Source organism: Protopterus annectens, chromosome 12.part0 (assembly GCF_019279795.1).
Source record: "Protopterus annectens isolate FY-2018-M chromosome 12.part0, PAN1.0, whole genome shotgun sequence".
Classification (NCBI taxonomy): domain Eukaryota; kingdom Metazoa; phylum Chordata; order Ceratodontiformes; family Protopteridae; genus Protopterus; species Protopterus annectens.
This window is the reverse complement of record NC_056746.1, coordinates 510,240,414-510,265,613: the sequence shown is the minus strand read 5'-3', so window position 1 is coordinate 510,265,613 and position 25,200 is coordinate 510,240,414. Positions and strand designations below refer to the sequence as shown.

General features: G+C 42.8%; 1 protein-coding gene across 3 annotated transcripts in view; it reads left to right on the top strand.

Annotated features, from left to right (window-relative positions):
- DXO (decapping exoribonuclease) overlaps nt 1–25,200 on the top strand; it is a 228,234-nt gene that overhangs the window by 168,553 nt on the left and 34,481 nt on the right. For all 3 annotated transcript variants that reach the window (XM_044089649.1, XM_044089651.1, XM_044089652.1), the window contains exon 5: nt 8,298–8,433. In XM_044089649.1, the coding sequence (XP_043945584.1) occupies nt 8,298–8,433 (136 nt within the window). The remainder of the gene's footprint in view (nt 1–8,297; nt 8,434–25,200) is intronic.

Sequence of the window (25,200 nt, the reverse complement as noted above, 5' to 3'; positions counted from 1 at the left end):
GTACTAAGAGAAGAAACGTGAACAAATTATATGCATGCTACAAATAGCACTGTTTACATGGTGGAACATGCCAAAACTGAAGCCTTTATTACTGATTCAGCATTATACCATTGTATTGCAACCAATTTATAAAGTGTATTCTGCACTGTATTTTTGGAAGTGATAGAAGTTCATGTTTTTCTGGATTCTAGAAACATAATTGATTCTTGTCAGAGTTCTTCTATATGTAAGTATAAGGTTTGTAACAAACAAAAGGTGGAGGAGATGCTCCTTCACTGTGATAAAAAGGAATATCTAATCCAGTTACAAATAAATGCAAACAGTTTTAGGAAAACCTTTTGTTTTCTGGGGTTCCTGCCTTGAATCATAATGTAGTAAGAAAAGACATCCCTGTCTAACTTTAAGAAGATATGTGAAGCTTGAGCACCTGTAGACACTGTATGACAGGCCAGTCAGTTTAATATTAAAGAGAAAAAGAAAACGTTTGCTGTGCCCATCTGGTATGACAGTGGTGGCGGGGGGGCGTGAAAGCATGCCAGTGACTCTATTGATAGACATCCAGAATCAAAACTGGCTCTAATGACAGATCAATAGACGCTACTCCTGTAAGAGTTGCCACTGTAGGAAAAGGGTAATCCAACAGAAAACTGTCAAGTAAAAAAAAAAAAAGACTGATATCTGCTCATAGTCTTAGGGAAAAGTGTTATTACAGAAACAGGACAAAAATAAGGGAAGAAGGGCACTTCAGTGATTATCTTCAGAGAATAGAAATAGTAGTGAGTAATAAAAATGAAAAAGTGGGGAAACTGGAGAGTTATTCGGCCATTTCTGGCAAAGGGTAGTAGAAAGTTAAAGAGAAATGCAACTCAGGAGGTTTCTAATGTTAAAGGATAAAAGAAAAGTTAAAAAAGAAAGAAGTGTTTGTCCAGTACTACCCTTTGTAGGGGAGGCTATAGAAGAAGCTTTACTTTCGGGCTTTTGTGAAAGGAAGCTTTAATTTCTACATTGAAATTAACTTTGTGAGGAGATTATCCCTAAACTAGTAATTTTACAGGTAAACCACTTAAATGTAAACAAAGGCACAGTGGGAAGATAATACTTTAAGGATAAAGAAAAATATATATATCTAAGATAATGAACAAGATGCTGTCCTCCTGTATCATTGTTGCAGTATTCTTTATAATTGGGATCCCCAGCCAAGATTAGCCTGACGGTCGTCCAGTATATCAAAGCCTTTAGGTTGTAATAGGTATACCATATGTCACACACGTGCTCCCCGCACACAGCGTAGGGCAAAAAAGGTGACATATGGATGTACCATCCTCAGAACACTCTTTGCCACCAGTCCAAATACCATTTTTGATCATCAGTCTGAACACTTGTTCACCAGCTGGTTACCAAGCCGCTTTTCAGATATGTGCCTTGTTGGGATTTTCTTATCTCTTTTTCATTGTTTGGTTGTTGGGTTCCTGGCATCCATAAAGGGGAAATGCTAGTGCTGGAGATAGATTCCCCATAAAGATAGTCATGAGCTGTGTTTGTTTTGCTTAGGTACTTCCCACGACCATATATCTTGTAACATTTGTCAAGCATTTGTTCTGAAAATCCTGAGTAGTCAACAACTTCTTTAGCAATTTATTAGAAAACCAAAGTCTTAAGTTGTTAGCTAAAGAAACTGTTGAGCAGTCCTCCCAGCCTGTGGGTCAGCCATCCGTGAAGAAGACCAAGAAAGCTTGATCAGATTTTTCTGCTGTACCACCTCCCCCAGGCGTCTCTCTTGAGGTTAATGAAAGCCCAAATGACTGCCTGGTCCTCTGCTGTGAACACTTTGGAGGCTGGCATGGATCCGGCTTCTCGCATGTCCATGGAGGCCTTGCAACATCCTCTTCGGATGTTCAGGAGGAGCCATGGATGATTATTTTTTGAAGGGCTTAGGGGTGTTCCTCAAATTTTGATAAGAGAAGAGATACTTACTATGCTGATAGAGTGGCATCAGGGGTCATAGGCACCTAAGATCTTTAGCGCTGATGTCCCCTTGAAAAAGAAGCAGAAAACTAAGCATTTTTCTCCTGCTCCCAAACATCCTCAGAGTGGATGGCAAAATTTTATTCAAGTTCTGTTTAATGCCCTTATGGCTTTGAAACCTCATCAGGGGGTCTCTGTCCCTGTGCCCCCTTGGTCTTCCACCCCTATTAAGAGACCTAGGGAGCAGGTTTCATCGGCTGAAGATGTGGATTCTGATGAAGAATCCTTGACCTGTTCTTCACATATTCCCTCTCTTTTGCGCTCTGGCTCAGAGGAATAGGACTCTATTAGTCCTGACTCTCCTTTTGAGGAGATTTCCTTTGGTGACTCAGTTTCCTGAATGATGGAGTTTTTTTTAAATGGGATTGTGCTCAGGTCTCTGATGTTCAGAAGAGGTACTTTGGGCTTCTTTAAATGGAGTCTCCTAGGTCCTCTGCTGTCCCTCCTGTTCTTGCTGCCTTGTTGGAGGCTTTTTGTACGGGTTCTCAGGCTCCTGACTCCTGACTTGCCCTCTGCTCTTAAAAAAAAAAAAAAAAAAAGACAGGTTTTATAAGGTGCTACAGGATTGCAGATTCCTTTGTAGGTGCCCATCTCATGACCCTTCTGTGGTGTCTGTTTCTTCTGATAAGCTATCTAAACTTTTGCCTTCCACAAAGTTGCTTCCTTCCGACAAGAACAACAGAAATATGGAGATGCTGGGTGCAAAAGTGCATACTTCTGCTTTTTTGGCCTTTAGAGCTGTAAAGGAGCAGACTCATTGACCAGGTATGTTTTAGCTCTTCTCTCTCAGGCCTGTCATGTTATTTCGGATCTTCCTGACTCTGAGGGGAAGGGTTCTGATCTTTCTTTACTAGGGACTTCTTCTTGCATTGCTCACCATTCTGTTAAATGCAGCTATGATGCAGCTGATGCCTCTTCTAGAGCTGCTGCTTTTGCTTCTGTGTTGAGGAGGTATTCCTGCCTACGACTACAACCTTTGCCTGATGATATTAAGGCTAAGTAATGGATGCTCCTCTAGATATGGTGCTGCTGCTTTAAGTCCCTTCAGGAAAAGGGTAAGGCTTTACAGGAGTTTAAACATATTTTTGTTTCACCTATTCCCGAGTTTCAAAGGAGTTGCCCAAATAAACCTGCCTCTGTCTGCAGACAGTCTCTCCCTCCCCCAAAGGTAAAAAAGGGTTGTAGAAGGGCTCCTCCTGCTAAGTTTACTCAAACTGCTTCAGCTCAGAAGCTTCCTTTTCCTGACAAACCAGGTGCTGTCTGACTATCCTTGCCCCTCTCTTCTCAGTCATATTCTTCTCTTTATCTTTCCCTGCCCCTTCCAGTTTTGTTACAAATCACTCAGGATTCCTGGGTTCTTTCCATTATCTGCCAAGGGTATTTTATGGTGTGGGAATCCCTTTCCCTCTTTTTGGGCATTCCTCAGTCTCCTCAGGAGCAGCTGCCCTTTTTTCCTTAGGTGCTTCGGGACCTTTTGCTTCATGGAACAATTCAGGAAGTTCTAACTCCTCGAAGGGGGAAGGGATTTTACTCTAGAATGTTCTCGGTCCCCAGGAAAGAAAGCACCTGGAGACCCATTCTGGATCTCTCTCAGCTGAACACCTTTTTGAAGGGTCTCTGTTTTCGGATGCTGTCCCTTCAAACTTTTTTCCCTCTTCTACTTCTTCAGGCTTTTCTGTTTTCCCTGGATCTCAAGTATGCCTATCTCCATATCCCAATTCAGCCCCTTTTCAGAAAGTTTTTACATTTCTGTGTTGCTTCCTTGCATTTTTAATCCTCTGCTTTGCCCTTTGGCCTCTCTGTTGCCCCAAGGGTCTTCACCAAATGGCTTGCTCCTGTAATCACTTTTTGTAGATGAGGGGAATACAGATCTTTCCATATCTGGATGACCTGCTCATTCAGGCCTCTTCTCCAGAGATTGTACTTCAGCTTCTTGCCTCTTGCAAAACCTAAGATTTACAGTGAATTTCCAAATTTCATTCCTGATTCCTTCCCAGGATCATGTCTTTTTAGGGTGCAGGCTCCAGATGGTTCTAGTGCTGGCGTCCCTGCCTGCTTCCAAGGTTTTAACTCTGATTACTTACTTTCAAACCCTTCTTCCTCTGGACTCCATTGCATCCAGGGAGTCTGGCTTCAACATTTGGGTTTTCTAATTCCTTTTCTTCCCTCTCTCAAGCTGGAATGTTAATGGTGGATTCATAAATTGTCCATCAATCCAGGTCTTCCTTTTCCATCTCCAATTCCCTCTCAGAAGCTCTTCACAGATGCCTCAGATGTGGGATGAGGGCCTCCTTTGGTCTTCTGAAAGTGCAGGCCCTTTTTCTACGTCAAAAGAAGGACCACAGTATCAAAGAGATGAGAGCCCTTCTGCTGGCTCTTCAGGCTTTTCACTCTCTTTTTCTTCCAGGGCCCCTCAAAGTTTTCACAGACAATACCACAGTGATGTGTACATCAACAAGCGGGGGTGACCAGATCCTATCTCCTATGCAGATTAGCTCTTCAGGTTTGGGATCTAGCTGTCCAGTATCAGGCAACCCTTCAGGCAGTTTACATTCCTGAAGTTCAGAACAGTATGGCAGATTCCCTGATCTTTAAAGAGATGTGTTTCTGGACATTGTCCACCAGTGGAGTACTCAAGTAGATCTTCTTGCCTTCCCTCTGATCAGACAGCTTCCTCTCTTTTGTGACAGAGTCCCATGTTCTCTGGCTTGGAAGGTGAATGCCTTCTCTTTTTCTTGGAAGGGTTGTTTCTTTATGCCTTCCCTCCCCTTCTACTCATACCGAAGGTCCTGTTCAAGATAGCACATGGTGCTCCCAAAATCTTGTCGGTGACTCCTTTTTGGCCCAGACAGCATTGGTTCCCTCTTCTTCTGCATTTGGCCAAGGGCAATCATCGCAAGTTACCTCACAGGGTAACACAAGGTAAGGGGTCTCTCATCCATCCCCACCTGTCCACTATTTAACTGACATTGTGGGTGATAAGGTTTTGATTCCTTTTAGACATCTTTTTTTTTTTTTTTTTTTTTTTTTTTTTTGTAGGGTTTTGATTCCTTTTTTTTCTGTGGACGTGCTTCAGGTCCTGAAGGAGGCCATGAAACTCACTACCAGAAAATCTTATTTGTCCAAATAGAGGAGATTTTCTGTCTGGTGTCTTTCTCATAACTTGGATCCACTTACTGTGGAAGTCCCTTTGATTCTGTATTATTTGTGTGATTGCTCAATGCTGGGTTGGCACATTCTTCTGTTAAAGTCCACTTGTCAGCTTTTTCTGCTTGCTGTCTTTGACTTCCCCTTTGGCTTCTAGATTTGAAGTAAAACAATTTCTTCAAAGCGTCCTTCATATTAGGACTCCCAGAAAGCATATTCCTCCTTCTTGGGACCTAAATTTTGTTTTGGAAAAACTAACTCAGGCCTTAGCTTCAGCTTCTTTACAATACTGTTCTTGGAAGATTGTTCTTCTTTTGGTCCTTACCTCTGCCAGGTGGGTGTCTATGGCTGTTACTTTTTTTTTTTGTTTTTTCATAAGGATGGGGTGTCCCTTCATATTAATCCTTCTATGTCCAAGGTGGTAATGAGTTGTCTCTTAATCAGTCTGTTCATTTGCCCACTTTTTTCCCTTCTCCACAATCTGCTTCTTCATACCTTGGATTTGCATGGACAACTCCAATATTATATGAATAAAACCAAAGACATTCATAAATCTGAGCAGCTTTTTGTTTCCTTTCATTGTAGATCTCTAGGTTTGGCTGTTTCCAAACTGTTTCTTCCTGGATATCTAAAGCTATTTCCTTTTGTTAATAATTTCATGGGAAAAGCCTTCCTTGTTCTGTTAAGGCTCATTCTACCAGAGCTGTGGCTTCTTCTGGTGCATTTTTCTTCCTCCCACCTTTCTTCCTGGACTTTTGTTCTCTCTCTGTTGTAATTAATACTGCAACGGTAATATGGAAGGACATAGTACAGTTGTGTAAAATCTTACCTTAACAGTAGATGCTCTTCTCTTCACTGTTGCAGTATTCGCTCCCTCCCTCGTCCCCATTTCCTTTCTCATTTTGGATGGACTTATTACCTTTGGGTGTCCTGACCATCATTCCTACAGGACTTTTAAGTTCTGAGGATGGTATGTCTGTACATCACCTTTATGCCCTTTGCCATGCACAGGGAGCATACGTGAGACGTACGGTGTACCTATTACAACCTAAAGGCTTTTGTATACTGGCCAGACATCTGGTTACCCTTGGCAGGGGATCCCAGTTTTAAAGAATACTGCAACAGTGAAGAGGAGGATATCTACTGTTATGGTAAGATTTTACACAACTGCACTTAATTCATCCTCCTATTTTGAATTAAAAGATGTAACAATAGGAAGGAAATTCTGCATGAATTGTTAGTGAAAACCTTGTAGGACTCTAGTTGTCTTCCTGAGTAAGAACTTTGCACTGGGGTATCCAGGTAAGCAGGGGAATGAGTAATGGGGCTTGAACCACACTTCGGGGATAGGCAGGATTTGCTTGCAGTAGGAAATGCAGAAGATGGTTTGATCAGAGGGACCACTGCTTGTGATATGAGGGGGATGGATAGGGTTGCTTAGGGGAAATTCCACTTGCAGAAGTGAGGAAATGCCTTTCGCAAGCTACCCACAGTACACTCCTCCCTGGCATTCCACATGGTCGTGTAAGTTATGGCCAGAGATAAAATGCTGAAAATTTCTAACCATCCTTAATGGATGGCTGCCTTAATAATGACACCTCTTGTCCAGCTCTTGCTGGGTGAAAGCAACAAGTGGTCTGATGGTTGGCAGGTAGTGGGGGCAAAAACTGTAAAAATAAATAAATAAATACAAATTATAGTATGCTAGTCATGAAAATAGCCCTTAGTCACATGTTAGGTTACCTGGGGATGAACAAAACTAAGGCAACAATGTTAACTAGATTTTAATTGCTTGTCTACAATGTCAGAATTAATAATCTTCATTCCTACCACACCCAAACTCATATTTGAATTCAAGCCCAAGTAGCAGCCTACATGAGTTACAAGACACTTGAATCCCTGGTTTTGAGACAGTGGTCTTTGAGCACTTGCGACTTGATCACTTGTAGTTTAACCACTTATTCGTTCTGTTCGTGCAGCCCGAGTTGTATTAATAGATCCAATACTATGATAATTGCCTGTAACTTTAATTTATGTTGATTTGTCATAATGCTGGATCTGTAAGTACAGCTCTGGCTTCAGTAAATATCACCCTTCATTCCCCTGCTTTCTGCTTCATTCTTGTTTCTTCCTTTCAGTTGGTACAGAACTAGAGAGGCATTTGAAAGTAGTTTTGCTAAGGAATAGGAAAGAAAGGAGAAGCAACCTGGAAAGGTTTAATGTCCCAAGCAGTCATAATGTTTGTGATGTAAATCGTAAGTGTTCCTGCATCTGGGGCTGTACTCACAGATTCAACATTACAGTAGACTCCCTCTTACTTGGTTTTGCTGGGACCAGACCTTAGAATGGATAAATGAATGGATGGTTAATCAGAAAAAGTATACAAAATAATATTTATAGGTTATAAATTAGCTAGAATAACAGGATTTGTTAGTATGTTGTTGTCTTTCGGCTTTTTCTGGTTAGGGGTCACCACAGCAGAACTCCCATCCACTAATGATTGGCAGTTGATTTTCACAAACGCCGATGTGCCGATTTGTTAGTATGTATTTTTCTAATAAATATGAAGTCTAAAACTCAAATGTCTGTCATTATTTAGCCCAGAGGAGGCAAAAGTATTGTTCTCTATTGTCTTTTGCTAGGTCTATGGCAGAAATTTGATGGCCAGTTAAAGAGGTGCCAGATAAAAGGGAGTCTACTGTATGCGAATCATGGTATCTTTTGGCTAATTTACCTTTGCAACTGCAAAACTAGCCACTTGACTGTTCAGCTGTTATATGGAACATGTAGGAGTTCAAGTATGACTGTAGTGCATAAGCTCCTTCAGTATGTGTGCCTTTTGAGTTTAATGTTTTTGTTTATTGTCTCATCCAATGAAGCTCTTTCTTTAGAACAAATTTAAAATGTTTTATGTTGATCTGTAGGGAGTGAAAAAGATAGCTTTTATTACCCAAGTACCTTCTTGAGCACACATACCCACACACTGGGAAGCTCTGACTAAATGCAGTTAATTGTTTGCTTCTGTTAAGTCAATTTAAATGTGTGTGTTGATGTTAGTTGCTCTGTACTGTTTAAGAACACCTGAGACAATTGGCATCAGTCTGAACCTTGTTGTTTCATTACAGATACAAACTCATCAAGTGGTGGGCTCAGTCATTCTTGCCTGGAGTACCACAGATTGTTGCTGGCTACAGAAGTGCAGACAGCACAGTAGCATCAATCCAAATGTTCGAAACCATGAAGATTTTTAATCTCATCAGGGTTAGTATACAAGTTTTTACAAAATCACAATAGTCACTTCTGGCCATAATAAGATAATGCGAGTATGGAATGTCTTGTTTTAGAAACATGAATGTATAAATATGCTAATTAATGAATGTCTTTGGTCCTTTAAGTCTTCCTAAGTGTTGTGCAAATGCAGTGCAGTTTTCCCTAAACTTTTATGTGTTTTCTCAGTACACTTTTAACCCCCCCCATGTACATCTGCATAATTTTACACTGTCTAGCAGTGCATTCCATCACCATTTCTTTGAGTTAATATTTTTACTGTCAGTATCCCCCAGTACTGTGAGCAAACCCCCATCCCCACCCAGTTCCCTCCTCCTATTTTGGTATCTGTCAGTTTCTCTCAACTACTCTGCTGACATTGTGTCTGTAACTGAAACCCATATTCCAAATTATGTTTCTCAAGTATCCTTAATTACTAATAATTGTGTCTAGATCTTTAGTATGTATACCTCTGCCAGTATATGGAAGCATTATTTGGCTTTTCCATTTCCCTTTCTTATTACACAAAGTGATTATGACACCCACAACTTTTTTGTGTTCCCTAGTGGTAGTCGTCCTAACACTTAAGTTTTCCTTTATCTTGTTTCACTACAGTGTGCATTTTTTCTTGTGTAGCTCTGTCTGCCTACACTGCAAATTGTACTGTGTAACATTCTTTCCTCCTAAGCTATTGCTGTAGGATAGTCAAAAATGCTTAAGATCAGACTGAGATACTGAATGAATTACTTGTGGCCATATTTACTGAGGGTTGAAACTCATGACTCACTGTTATTCTGTGTTTTGAAATGTGATTTTTCTAAGACAGTAAATCAGAACGTAGAACTCTGAAAGACTACCCCCATCACCTTTTGTTCAAATCTCAAATAAATATTGCAGAACATAAAAGATTAGTCTGTAAATAGAGTGAGGAAAAACAATGCACCCTTCATGTGGTGGTGGCCTCATACTCTAAAAGCTCTATTGCCTCTGTGACGTGCCAGGATGACTCAGGCTAGTATCACTGATTTGATCCTATATTTCCGCAATCCATAACACACATTGAAACATATACAGTGTGTTGCTACTTGCACAACTGCCATTTCAAACAAATAATTCTGACAAGTCAGAATGCAAAAATATGTCATACTCGCCAGAGGGACAGTGGGACAAGAGCTGTAATGGGAAGGTAGGCCTGGTGTGGCTGGGGACAGATTAACAAGTTATTAACTGATAAAGAAGTAGAAAAGGAAGTCCAAAAAGGAACTGGGTTTTGGAGAAATAAGGTGAAAAGTTGAGTAGACTTGTCTCCCATGTCCACAAGATATTGCCATAGTACTTAGTGAAATAGTGCTGAACTAGTATGGTTTCCCCACAGAAAATTGAGTGATGCCACATGACTGAAGGATCATTTTAGTAGAATCCCTTTAACAGTGATCTAACTTTGATAAAGTCACTAAAGTAACTATAGACCTGTTAGTCTTGCATCCTTCTCAAGAAAGATTTTGGAAAAGACTGTGAAGAACAGATTGGTTCACTATGAAAATATTGCATTCCATGTTTGTATACATTACCTAATTTTCTCACTATCAACCATACTTAGTTGGAGCCAACACCATCAGCACTTCTCACCACTTCAGTACCTATTCTGTACATTTCCCAGTACCCTCCTCATTTTCCCAGACCTTCTGCTGTTAGTCCTGCCTCCTTCTCCACATTATCTAAGCCTATTTACATCATCACCTGTGTCTTCTCACTAGCCTCCTATTTCAGCCTGTGATCACTTCCATTCTCTACTACTTCATCTCTCTTCTTCTATCTTTTTATTCAGTCATCTCATAACACTCTCTCTCAAGACATGTCAGATTGACTACTCCCTTGTCATTATGTTAATCTTTTATGTACACATCTGTTATGCTTTCCCTAAAGCTACTCCATTTTTTCTGTTAATTGACTTTACATTTATTATATATAATTATTTGATGACTGAACATTTTAATTTATCTTTTTTATATATTTCTTATTGTGAATTCTTTCACCTGAGCTGTGTCTGCAAATGGTCATTTCCACACCCCAGTAAACAAGTCTCCTAGTTCTCACATTTGAGTATTAGCAACCACAAATGGCACTGTCCTAGGTCTAGACTTCCAGAATGGCCAGGCATCTGTTCCAAATCTTTGAGTCCTGGGTTACATGGCCAGCTTCTGATTGCCAGTCAGACCATAGGAAGGAGCATGTTGTTATTGCTGAGTCACATGGTCTTTATCTGTTAGTCAAACAGATTGCAAGGAGGTACATGGTGTCAGGGCATAGAGCTATCTCATGGAATGCAAGTTTGTCTGGCTTTTAGGAGTAGATGAGGAAAATTGAAACTTTTTGATCTGATGTTGTCCTTTTCATTCTTTTTCACTATTGGGTTACAGATCCGATCCTTGGATCCAACTCGTCCATATTTTTCACAGACTTGGGTTCCAGCCTCAAGCTCTTCCAACATAACACACTGTACCCAGCCTCTTCAGATCTCATTTGCTGCAATTACTGACAGACATGGTTCTCTGGTCTCGAGTTATTCAGTAGCTAATTTCTGCTTTTTGAGTCAGATAAGTCATATTTTATAATTTTCTCTTCTCTTTTATACTTTTCTACCTTCCCTCCCACTAGTTTTCGCTGACGTTAGGGTTTACTTTTTGGCACTTTAGTGTTTTCTTTTTTCCTTTCATATTGCTCTTCTGCTTGTCCATTTTGGACAATTCTTCCTTTTTCTTTCTCCCAGTTAAAAAAAAATAGTAGAGATTGTTCCTTCCTAGTTATTGTGGTTACCATTTGGATTGGTTTTCATCTTTGCTGATCTCACTATCATGTCAGACAAGCCTTTGGAATTTAAGCACTGTTCAGAATGTGGGCATAAAATCCCACATTCCAGCAAGCACAGTAAATGTGTATACTGCTTGGGTGCTGTGCATCTGAGATTGGTCTGTGATATTTGTGAAGGGTTCAATCCCAAGGCCAGACCACAGAAACAAATTGACTCTAAGAGAACTTTTGCTATCTTCATTCTCCTCTTCACCAGGGGCTCAAACCCCCTCAAAAACTATACCTGGCTCTTCAGATCACAAGAAGCGCCTTCACGGGTTTTCGAGGGCCACTTCAGAGCCACCTGAAAAAGTGTCAGAATCCTCAGATTCAAGGTTGTCTGTTCTGAGACTGTCGTCAGTCCAAAACAACATTCCTTGGAACTGACAGGAAGTACTTTTAACCTTGCCATCTTCCAGACATTCAGCTAGTTCCTTGGATCCAAGAGTCTGGAGCCAAAACTCCTAATGTGTCCATTAGGTTGGTGTCCCCAACCTTACCAACAAAAATTCTATAAACTCCCACCAGACATTCAAGACCAGCGTCAGTGGCCTCCTCTAGATTCTCCAGGAGCCTCCCTGAAGTAGATATGGACAGGATCATGGGGAGGTTTCTCAGAGCCCATATTCAGTTAGGGGTTTTGCATCCTCTGTCCAATTTCAGACCTGTGAGTACTTCTGTGTCCCAAGCCAGACCTCCTTCTCTTATCCGACCTCTCATTTCAGAGCCCCAGGATTTTGGACAACCGAGAGAGATGGTGTGACACCCATGCACTAGCCCAGTAATCAAGGAACCTCAATCCTCACCACTAACACCAGTAAGGGACGTGCACATTGGGAGGATAACAAGTACATGCACAGTAAAGTACAATTTCCCTTAAGAGCACACAGAGATTACAGTCAGTCTGGGGCTGGTTTCTCCCTTTCTCTCCAGATACCCAGTAAGACTCTCCCCACTGGCACAGCTGTAGGGTTCAGATTTCAGCTGAATGGTTAAGCCATAACCTCCAGCACCCTCTCTGTCCAACCAGAGCTTCGTGTCCCTGCCCAAGTAGCTGACACACACACACACACACACACACACACACACACACACACACACACACACACACACACACACACACACTTTAAGATTTGATTTATATACAAACACACAGACACTCCTGGGAAAGGCTGGCACAGGTTCACTAACTATTCCTCCTTCTGCCCAGACTATATGGTAGTACCGACTGCCACCAACCACTGCTTATCAGCTACTATAAAGGCCCTTACCAAAGGGTGTCCAGTTCTACTATGCAGTGTTACTATTATCCAATTGGTAAGTGTGACTGAGACTTGAAGGCAATTTTAGGAGTGGCTTGTACAATATCACCAAATACATGCAAGTACTTAGAGCTTATATATATATCTCTACACAAAATCAGCCACAATTAAACTGTTTAAATATATTTAATAATAAATAATAAAAGCACTAGACAATCCTTATTAACTCAACACAGTGACAATAGAGAGTTCACAATTCACAGGAAATACTTTAAAATAATATTGTAGGACAGTCTCACGTAAATGTAGAAAACATCTACACTAATCTTGCTATATTCCTATATATCTCTAAAAGAAATACTAAGATCTAAGTCTTACTTACAGAGCAAGGCAAGTGCTGGTGAGTTGTTGTCAGATTCAGAGCAAAATACAAAATGCACCCTCTTTCTCTCTGAGATAGTTCTTAAATTAATAATACACATTACTGCTGGGTTAGCTAGATGACATCACTATTTGACACTTGCAGCTAGTTCTCAGGCTAAACAGATACCAACAGAATTTAATATGTCTCTGTCAAAAATACTTATCTCTCAGATGTACAGCTGCTAGGAAGTCACAGAGCAATACAGAAACACTTTACATGTGAACCCTAGTAATAATCTCTGTCTTAAGACAATAGAAAGACATTCCTAGCCTAGACATCTTGCCTCTTAGCTTGGGATAAACCAACTTTAAACTCTTTATTTATTAACTTATTTTGCAAGTTAACTCTGTATATTCCACTTGTAATATGAAAACATACATTTGCACTGGCATGTAGCCCATATACACATTTCTGCTCTTTTCCATCAGGGTGCACTGTGGTTACATTTTTGAAGCTCAGCACATAACACGGTTTTCTTACATTTGTAAAACATGCCTGTGGATCATATTAATATTTACAAATGAGACAGGATTATTTACAAAAGTCTTTCTAGCTGGGCTGGCATCCTTCACAGATGGCATCAGATCCATTAAAGCTGTCTTCCTTGACTCCAATGGTTACCCTGACTAGTTGTGCTCTGAGATCTTTCAGCTCAGAGTGGGTCTCGGATGTGTGATATTGACGTGAGATCCGGGGGTAGGGGTTCGGCTCCACCCTTGTCAGAGCTGTCCTTTCCTCTTGGAGCTTTGGCGCAGGTCTGATTCTTCTTGGACACTTCGGATCCATAGATGTTCTTCGTGTTTCACTGTTGCAGTCATCACCTGTGGGTTATCCCTGCTATGGTAGCCCTCGGCTGGCCCGAATACCAGAGTCAATGTTTTTCTGCGTCAGCTGCTGTCGCCTGCAGACTGACGTCAGGTCATCAATGCTATAAAGCAAGGCAGCTGAGGCCATTACTTCAGTCATTCTTGCCATGGAGCCTGTAGCAGAAGCAGTTTGCAAGTGTGCCAGTCTGTCACAACCAGAGTTTGGATTACAGCTGAAAATGTCTAAAGCTAAATACCCCGTTGGGGATCTCTTTTTCTTGCACTAACCAATGTCTGAAAAAGTTAATTGTCTCGCCTGTGGAAAGCAAATCCCACACCGAGGCTTCCATTCATACTGTATCGCTTGTTTAGGCCCAGACCACGACGTAGCCCATTGCTGGTTCTGTGCCCTCTTTAACGCAAGAACCATTCTTTGGCGAGCTGTTTTTGTAGATAGCTATTTTCATCCTCTGTCATCTCATAGGGCATCGGTCAGCCAACAATCCACAGAACCTCCAAAAAAAGCATAGGGTTAAAGATAGAGACAGACCTCACAAGGCTAAGGCTTCCAACGACGACTCCGCTAAACAGATCATCAGTACTCCAGAATTCAATGAGACACTTTCGCAGCCCCTGATGCCCAATGCGATTGCTATGCAGGCCTCTATCGAGACACTTTTGGAATCCGGTATGCCACAGAAATCTTTGTCTTCAGAGCCTTTGGCTGTCTCTGCCTCGCTGGGTCTGGAGCCGCTAATCCGGCACCAGCTTCTGAGGAAGTCTTTTGCACTACTAATTACGATCATAAATTGATGGCTTCCCTCCCGACTACTGCTTATTTCAGACCAATGACTTCTCTTAGGTCTAGAAGCCAGGCCACCCCTAGGAAATCTTCCTCTAGCCACCATCTTCCTCCCACCCCTCCACCCCAGGCCCAGATGCTTAAGATGGCGGAATATCTTATTTCCATTATCAGGGGCAGTCAAGCCTCTTCTAAAAGAAAAAGACACTTCTGAATTAGTGACAGAGCACGATTCTGAGGAATCACATTATTCAGACTTGGAAGAGAATCAATAACCTCTTATTGCTTATGAGGATTCAGAAGCAGAGGAATCCATCCCTTCTGCCTCCCCACCAGACAACTCCCCTCCACACCCTCAGGGAGCATTTCCAATGGGAATCTTAGGAATTCCCCCAGTCCAAGAAAAGGCTAAGAGAATTTCTAGACCTTACTCAGCACAGACCCCTGCCATCTCCCCAGTTTTAGAAGTAATGGATGATTTCCTTGAATCCAGTTTAGCCCCGGACGCCCTTCCTCCTGCTCCCAGTAAGCCTGACATATATTACAGAGTACAAATCACTTTATGACGCAAAGCTTTCGGGTATAAACCCTTTCTCAATACTAAATACATATATTACAGAGTACCAGACAGTGACAAATTCCTGTACAGAAATCCTGCTGCAGACCCGGGAGGTCATTACACAGGGCCTCAAGGGAGCTAGGGCTAGTTCTGCAAAGAACCCTACTCCTTCTGATAAAGATGCCAGAGCTCTGGACATATGGGGTAAAAAAGTATACACCTCTGCAGTCTTGGCCATCAGAGCTCTCAACTGTCAGTTCCATATGTTAAAATATCAACAGCACACTTTGGAACTGTTAAAGCAAAAGATTTCTACTTTTCCTGACTGTGCCAATTCTAAGGAGTTAGCAGATTTACTGCACTCTACTTGTCAAGTGGCTAGGTACCCTTTACACTGTAGATATGATGCACTAGAAGCCTCTAGCAGGGCAGCAGTGTCTGGATCTTTCATTTGAGAGACATGCATGGTTGAAGGAACATCCTCTACCAGATCATGTCAAGTCAATGTTAATTGATGCACCTTTGGACAAAGACCGCTTGTTTGGGGAAAAAGCAGAAGAGCTGCTTAAGAAAATGGAAGACAAAGCAAAATCTATGCAGACAGTTAAAGACTTCTTTCAGGTTCAACCTCCTAGATTAAGCAGAAACTTTCCCTCTAAGCACTGCTCCTTTCCTGCTCCCAGCAGACAGGGGCAACCTAAGTCTCACAGAGACAGGCCCACCAGGTCCCTACAACAGGGACAACAGAAAGCTAAGCAATGGACCATGTCCATCCCTAGTGCAAAGAGTTCTAAGCCATTCCTCCATGGCAAAAACTCACAATGACTCCCCCACCCCCCCGCCCTCCTGTCCCCCAAAAGCTTGGAGGAGGGCTGTCCCTCTGCAAAGAAAATTAGATGTCTGTAACCAAGGACCAGTGGGTCTTAAAAATCATTTTCCAGGGTTACAAATTCACTTTCAGCGATCTCCCAACTCCCAGAGGGTACCCAGACTTACCTCCCAGTCAGTGGGCAGAGGCATTAAAGCAGGCCAAATTCTCATAGACCGGGGACAGTAGAACCTGTACCCACAGATCAAGCAGGCAAAGGCTTTTATTCCAGACTTTTCCTCGTTCCCAGAAAGGAGGGCAATTGGCGCCCCATCCTGTATCTGTCCATGCTGAACACATTCCTGGTGGGCCCCAAATTCAAAATGTTAACCTTGCAGCAGCTACTGCCAATGCTGACAAAAAATGCCTGGTTGGTGACCCTAGACCTAAAAGATGCATACCTCCATATCCCCATAAGGTAGTCCTGCAGGAAATTCATGCGTTTCAGAGCAGGCTCACGGCCCTTTAAGTTTTCTGTTCTTCCCTTTGGCTTATCTACTGCTCCCAGGGTTTTCACCAAATGTTTGGCCCCAGCCATAGCATTTTGCAGACAGAGAAGCATACAGATGTATCTCTATCTGGACGACTGCCTCATCCAGGCAGAGAGCACAGCTGCTGCAGGACTAACACTGTGTCAAAACCCTCCTAACTTCCTTGAGGTTCACCATCAATGAGAAGAGCTCTGCTGGGCACAGCATCTCAAATGGCCTTCCTACCCCCAGAGAAACAGAGCTTCCTGCCTCTCTACTTTACTCAGCTGGCGTCCAAAAGTCACTTCACAGCAAGGAAGTTCTTGCAAGTCTTAGGATACATGGCTTCTTGCATCCTTCTGATTCCTCTGGCCAGACTACACATGAGGAAACTTCAGTGGTACCTAAGGAACCTTTGGTGCAAACATTCGCAACCTCTGAAGACATCTCTACCTCTGATCCCCTGTATAAGGGCAAAGTTGCTCTGGTGGGCGAGGGCATGTGCTATGAACCAGGGTCTCCCCTTCATCCACCACCCCACAGGCCAGACCATCACCACCAATGCTTCAGACATAACTTGGGGCACCCGCCTAGGAAGCAGGTGCACCCAGGGTCTTTGGAATGGCCAACACCTTCCCTTGCACATCAACCAGAAGGAAATGATTGCAGTGCAGAAGGCTTTGACATCCTTCCAGCCCCATCTTAAGACAGGAGTTCTCCTTATCAAAACAGACAACTCCACAGTAATGTGGTACATCAACAAACAGGGAGGGACACAATCTTACCCCCTGTGCAGGCTAGCCATGAACCTCTGGCTGACTGCCTCCTCCATGTGATTGCACCTTATAGCCCAGTACCTCTCAGGAATCAACAACACCCTGGCAGACCACTTAAGCAGGCACATTGTGGACCCCCATGAATAGCAGCTCCACAAAAAGATGTTTGGGCAAGTCACTCAAGTGTAGAGGAAATCGAGAGGTGGATCTCTTTGCTTCACATCTCAACCATCAGCTAAAGAAATTTTGCACTAGGGAACATCACCACCTAGCATGGTAGGTGGATGCCTCAACCTTCCATTGGAACTCCCTCTTTGTGTATGCTTTCCCTCCTCTACCTCTTGTTCCCAAGGTACTTATTAAGGTCAGGGAGGAGGGGGCCAGAGATATCCTCATTGCTCCAGCTTGGCCCGGGCAACATCGGTACCCCTTGCTGTGCCCTCACATCACATACTCCCTGGTAGCTTCCAGATCCCAAACCTCATGACTCAAGCAGGGAGGAAACGCTGCACCCAGATTTGCAGACTGTCAAGCTATCAGCATGGCTGATACTCCCAAGGTAAGGGAAGGGCCCCTGCTAAGCAAGTAGGTCCTGGACATTATCACAGAGGCCAGAAGGCCAAGCACCAGAAGATCTTGCGCAGGGTAACGGAAAAGATTCTGCTCCTGGTGCCAGTCCAGGGGGGCCATTTCCTCCCAACCTTCTGTCCCTCTTATCCTGGACTCTGTAGCGGAATTACTTAATAGTGGTCTCTTTCTCTTCTGTTAAAATCCATGCCATTTCAGCTCAGTTTAACACAGACCAGCCCCTGTTATCTCACCCTTTGATTAAGCAATTCCTCAGTGGGGCTTCTAACATCAGACCTCACAGAAGACCTCCCACGCCAGCCTGGGATCTTAATTATGTTCTGGAAAAACTGACCTTACCCTCATTCGAACCTGCTGCTTCAGCAGAGCTGAATTTCCTCTCCTGGAAGACTGCTTTTTTGCTAGCCATCACATCAGCCAGAAGGGTTTCTGAACTTCAGACACTAATGGCCATTGAACTCTTCATCATTTTTCACGCAGACAAGGGTGTCCCTTAGGACTAACCCCTCCTTTATGCCCAAGGTTATATCTAATGTGACTCTCAACCAGGCCATTCATCTGCCTACCTTCTTCCCCAACCCTCAAAACAAGGGGGACGAATTTTGCCTTCCCTAGACATGCACAGGCAGCTCAGATACTACCTGGACCAACTTCTAGTTAGTTTTGCCCTAGGGGCAGAGGGGGAAGCCCATTTCCAAGCAGACCATCTCTAAATGGATGTCAGACTGTATCCATTTCTGCTACAGATTTCATGGGAAACCTCCCCCTAAGTCTGTTTGTACCTATTCCACTAGGACAACCTCCACTTCCACAGCATTCCTCAGAGGAGTCCCCACCAGGGGCATCTTGGAAGCTGCCATCTGGACCTCTGTCCATACCTTTACAAAGCATTACCACCTTCTTCTTTTCTCTAAGGTAGGGCAGGGTTTGCCTTTGCAGTATTGCAGGGCCTCCTTACCCATGCCTAGGTCTCTAGGCTATCCTGCCCACCCCTCTTTTCAGCTTTGAGAATCCTTCCACAGGTGATGACTGCAACAGTGAAACACGAAGAACATAGTACAGTTGTGTACACTTACCATAAATGTAGATGTTGGAGTGTATTTACTGTTGCAGTCCTGGTTTCCCTCCCTCCTTCCCCCTTATATCTTCTTTCATTAGGGAGACATAAGCTTCGCGGGGTGATTGTTAACCACCAAGACCTCTGTGCCTTATCTCCTGTGGCTGCTGATTGATTAGGGCAAGAAAAACTGATGTAATGGTGTCAGCTGCCTTGCTTTATAGCACTGACGACCTGACGTCAGTCTACAGGCGATGGCAGCTGACGCAGAAAAACATTGACTCTGGTATTCGGGCCAGCTGAGGGCTACCACAGCAGGGATAAGCCACAGGTGATTACTGTAACAGTGAATACACTCGAACATCTACATTTATGGTAAGTGTACACAGCTGTACTTTGTCCCTCCTCTTTCCTCCTTGACTGCTTCAGCTCAGAGGGTATTGGAGAGGGTGACTTTGGGTCTGTTGGCCTTCCAGATTGTGGAAAGGGTCTTCTGTCCTCACAGAGAACTGACCTCTCAGATCTATGATCTTCCTCATCATCCCTCATTGGATCTGACTGCTGAGCTCGTCATACTTCTCCAAGGTCAGCCTGCTTCGAGAAGTTTCCAAGATGTGCCCCTAGAGAGAGCCCCCTCTTCTTCTGATACCCTCCCTGGTTATCCCACGGAGGAGGTCCCTCATTAGAAGATGTGCAAAATGAGGCCCATAGACTCCTCTATGTAGTCTCTTGCTGAAGATACAAACTTTGAGGGAGAGAGATCCCCAAGGTCACCACCAGAAGACATCTCCTTTGGAGACATTTTAGAGATCCTTAGACAAAGATGTGCCTGCTCAGCCCAAAATCCCTCTTCTGAAGAGTCTGTATTTTTGGAGGCTTTCGGGAAGGACCAGTCTACATTTCAGGTGACCCCCTCAGTGGACGACCTCATAGATTTAGTCTCCCGTCAGACCTGGAAGGAGCAGGACACCATTGAACCAATACCAAAATGTCCAGTTAAATTTGTGTCCCCCCAAGGACTGTCTGCATTGGACCAAGGGAATACCAGTAGATGCTATGGTTGTGGCAACACTACCAAAAAAGAGCTAGCTGAACAGAGTTCAGCTGTCCATCTGCCAAACAGGGAGTCCAGATCGATGGACAGGTTTGGTAAGCACATTTATGCCTCAGCAACCTTCTTGCTGAGAGTGTTGGATTACCTGGCACATTTCACTAGATTGCAGAGACATCTAGTTAAAGAACTTTTTGTCTTGCTAGCAGAGACTGTCGGTGGAGGACTTCAAGAAGGTATCTCCCCGATTGGCTACTCCTTCTTCCCTGTCTAACTCCTCCATGAGGCTCATCTCCCATTCAGCAGTGGGTATCTCACGGGCGTTCGGATCAGGTATTGCTATTAGAAGACATGCCTGGATGTGTCTATATTACATAGTCGAACTCACAGGAGTCCGAACGATGTAATATCGAACTGTGAAGTTCAAAACCCAAAAAGTACGAACACACAGAACAGCGATCCCCCCCCCCCCCCCCAGGGTAAAAAAATCTCTGTTTCGGTACAAAAAAAAGCAAAACAATTTAATGTGGGTGGCTGTGCCCCCCACACACCCCCTACTTAAATATACCAACTCTGAGATCGCACCACAGTGGAGGAAATAGCAAAGCTTCTAAAATGGTCCACCAATTTTTTTTCTCAGGGAAAAAAAAATCGGTGTTCCATGGCTTTGCTATTTCCGTGTTTTGAACATTTGGGTTAGATATTACAACGTTCGGACTCCTGTGAATTCGACGTTGTAATATAGACCATGCCTGGATGAGGCTTTGTGACTTCACTGAACATTTCAAGGCATCCTTTGTGAATGCTTCATTTGATGGTCTTGTTCTTGTTCAGGCCATCTATCAAAGACTTTATCTACAGTGAGAAGGAAGGAAAGACCCTGTCTGCCATTGGGATCAAGTTTTCTATCCCCCAACAGACTTTCTCAAGAAACCAATGAGGAGGTAAGAAGTCCTGGTTCAGAAAATCTCAATGGTCTTTTCAGGATCAACACAAGGATTCTTCCTCCAGGGGCAGAGGAGGAGGTTTCAACAGGAAACACTTCCCCAGAGGTAGGGGGTTCTGCAGAATCAGGACTTCAGGGAACCCTTCTCTGACGAGCCCTACCAGCGCTTCTGAAGCCCTGCCTGACTGCTCAACTCCAGAGGCAGTTGGGGGTTGTTTTTTTTTTTTTGCTATACCCAAACACCTGGACTGAGATAACTACAAATTCATGGGTGTTAAGGATAATTTCCAGAAGCTACTATTTTCCCTTTTCCTCCCACCTCCAGAAAAAAATTCCCCGACATTCCACCCAGTCAGCGAGAGTATACAGTATGATAAATCTGAAAACTACTGCAAGAAAGAGTCATCCATGAGGTCTCAACTGGACAAAAAGGATTCAGAACTTACTCCAGCTTCTTTTTAGTGCCAAAGAAAACCAGGGACCCGAGACCAATACTGAATCTAAGCAGCCTAAACCAGTGTGTGAAGAAGTTGAAGTTCCAGATGGTCATGGTTCAATCCATACTACTGCTACTACTGAAAGACAATTGGATGTGCTCGATAGACTTGCAGGATGCATACTACTGCATCAAGATGGACAGGTGCTCCAGAAGTCATCTGTGCTTTTGGCTGGGAAGCCAGTGACTTCCATTTAAGAGTTCTGCCCTTTTGACTCATCATAGCCCCCAGGTTGTTTACCAAGTGTATGGCAGTAGTTGCATCTCATCTCAGACTTCACGGGTTCCAAGCATTTCTGTACTTGGACAACTGACTTTTAACTGCTCCAACCAGACATCAACTTATTCAGGTCAGGGATTATATGTTTTGGGTTTCTAGTTTCCTGGGCATTACTATAAATCTGAAAAAATCATTTCCATCTCCAGTTGAAAAGTTGGAATTCATTGGGATTCTTCTGGATGCAACAAATCAAGTAGCGTCTTTGTCTCCCCATCGCATTCATACACTGAGAGAACAAGTACAGACTATTCAAAACCTCCTGTCTCCACCAACGAGGTTAATACTTCAGGCTTTTGGATCTAAGGTGACTGCCATCAGTCTTATCCAGTTAGTGTTTTTTTTTTTTTTTTTTTATGCAAGTTCTGCAGTGGGCCCTGGTTGTTCAGTGGTCTATTCTTTAGCAGCCTCTATCTGTTCCAGTCAAATTGACATCCATTTGCAAGAAGCACCTACTATGCTGGATTCTTTTGAGCAACCTGCTCCTCAGCAGACTGTTTCTACTCCTTCCCCCACAGCCACTGTGACCAAGGATGCTTCCCAACTATGGTGGGGGGTATTTTAAGGGAAAGATGGTCCAAGGCACGTGGACACGCATAGAGACCAGACTGCATGTCAGTATTAGAGATGAGAGCAGTCCTCCTAACGTTGCAAGCCTTTCAGGATGTTCTCCCTTTAGGAATTATTGCAATTCATACAGACAACACGTCATTAGTCTGCATGTCAACATCAAGGAGGAACCTGATCATATCTTCTGTGGAGAGAGGCCATGAGGGTCTGGGAGTGAGCGAAATCTGCAGACCAATTTCTGATTGCAACTTGCATACCAGGCAAGTCCAACATTCTTGCAGACAAACTCAGCAGGACCATTCTGATCCATTATGAGTGGTCCCTCAGTCAGTCAGTGGCAAAATTTCAGCTGCTGGGGCTGTCCAACCTGCATCCTCTTCGTGTCCCTTCAAAATAATCAGTGCCGCAAGTACTTCACTCTGATCTCCCCTCCGGGGGATTCCCCGAGGGATGCTGTATTTCAGGATTGGTCCTCCAGTCTCATTTATGCTTCTCTCCCGTTACCATTGATCCTGAAGTTTCTACAGAAAGCAAAATCATTGAAGAGCTCAGTGATCCTCATTGCCCCCCTACTGGCCTCATCAGATATGGTTCCCCTTTCACTGGTCCCACCTAAAATGTCTTCCATGGATACTGGAAACCAGACAGGACTTACTTTCTCGCCCATCAGAAGGCCTTCATCATAGTCTAACCACCCTCAAACTGAATGCTTGGTTTCTCCAATTCTGATGATTGTTAAAAGGTTCAGGCTTTCTTCCCCTGTTTGGAATATAGTCTTGGCTTCTCCAAAAGCTTCAGCTAAAAAGATATACAAAAGCAAATGGAAAAGATTTGCCATTTGGGCCTCTAAGGAAAACATCGACCCTTTCTCGGCTCCAATATCAACCATCCTTCTCTTTCTTAATTCCCTCTTCAATGAAAGGGCTAGTCTTTCCACAGTCAAGCTTCATCTGGCAGCCCTGTCCAATTTTCATGCTGGAGATTCTTTAGGGCCCCATCCATGTCTGGGTTATGCAAAGTCTTCATGAAAGAAGTTTTCCATCTTAGACCTCCAATTAAAGACCCATCTCTCTTGTGGGATTGCACGGTTATCCTCTAAGGTCTAACTCAGAAAATCTTTGAACCAGCTAGTGATTATGAAATGAAGTACATCTCTTGGGAAACTGTCTTTTTGGTGGCCATCACATCAGCTAAAAGAATTTCAGAAATTCAGGCCATTTCTTCCAAACCACCGTATATTATTTTTCATAAGGTTAGAGTTTCCCTTCATACAAATCCCTCTTTCATGCCTAAAGTAGCTATGGAATCAAACATTAACCAGTCAATACAATTGCCAGTTTTCTTTCCAAAATTCAAACATTAACCAGTCAATACAATTGCCAGTTTTCTTTCCAAAATTTTTGCCAGTAAGGGTGAGTATTTGTTGTATCTTCTTGATGTATACAGGCAGTTATGTTTTTATCTTCACCGAACAAAACACTGCAGGAAATCCGACCAGTTGTTTGTGTCCTTTTCTCCAAATGACTAGGCCTTGCAGTATCTAATGTTACACTAGCTAAATGGATTACAGACTGCATATCTTTGATTTATTCCAAGTATGGTCTGAAATTGCCTTGTCCTCCCAAAGCCCATTTTACCAGGTCTATGGCTGCATCAGCTGCTTTCTCCTCTAGAGCCTCCATTGATGATATTTGTGCAGCAGCCAGTTGGTCAAAATTTGTTTTCTTTGTCACACGTTAGAAATTGGACATTGTCTGCAGAAGCAGGCTTCGTTTGGTTCAACAGTGCTGTGGCACCATCCAAAAGTTTCGTAGTTGGGGACTCTGACTCAGTAGTGAGGAAGAATGAAAAGGACAACATCAGATTTATAAGTTATGTACTTACCATAACTTGGCATCTGTGTTATCCATTTTTATTCTTCCTCACCTTCTCTCCCAACCATCCCCCAGCCTAGGACTTCCTAGAGGATCCATGGAGTTTTATAGGGACACTGCTTTCCATTTTTTCGAGGCCCCTGGTTTCTTTTCTGGTTTCTTTTCTTTTATAGCACATGTAAGGAAATTTTCAGCAGCAAACTCGATCTGAGGAGGTTGGGTACAGTGTAGAGTATTGTGGGTAGTGGGAGGAGCTTGAGGCTGGAACCTGCGTCTGTGAAAAATGCATCTTAGTCGGATCCGAGGATCTAATACATAACCCAGTAGTGAGGAAAAATGAAAATGGACAACACAGATGCCAAGTTATGGAATGTACATAACGTATAATTTTTAGTTTTTATTGTCTCAAGCTCATTTCATTTGGATGCAGTAATTACATTGTTTGATTTAACGTGTCTGTTTAGTAGAGATTTTGCATGTTTTCTTTGTGATCTCATAATTGATGTTCAGTGTGTTTTTTCTACAGTAGCTCTTATGTGATTTTTAAGATATTTTTGAAGTATCAGCTATGTTTTTGGTATCATTTTCATATTAAACAGGATTTTGTTAGATTTGTCAGTTTTATATTTTACCTATGTTCTTAAGTAGCTGAATCCTTTTTATAGTAAAGTAGGAAGAGTACATTTACTGCTATTACATCTTTCTATTTGCGATTCTAGTTTTATTTATTTATTTTTTTCTTCTTGAAGCATTTTTAAATTAATATCAGATTTGATGCCTAAGGGGTTATGTTAGATGGCTGTTTTGGGATTAATGTTTATTTGTATTGTATGTATGCATTGTGTGTGCTTTTTTTAGCTTAACTGTGGCAAAGATAGGGCAGACTAGGGATTCTGCCTGGTTGGCTGCTTATAGCATGCATATGATGTGGATAAATGTGTTAATGATTTGCCTAAGATGTACATAAAAGCATGACCATGATGAAACAAAATACATTTCTCTCTCTCTCTCTCTCTCTCTGTGTATATGTATGTATGTATGTGTATATATATATATATATATATATATATATATACATGCGGATA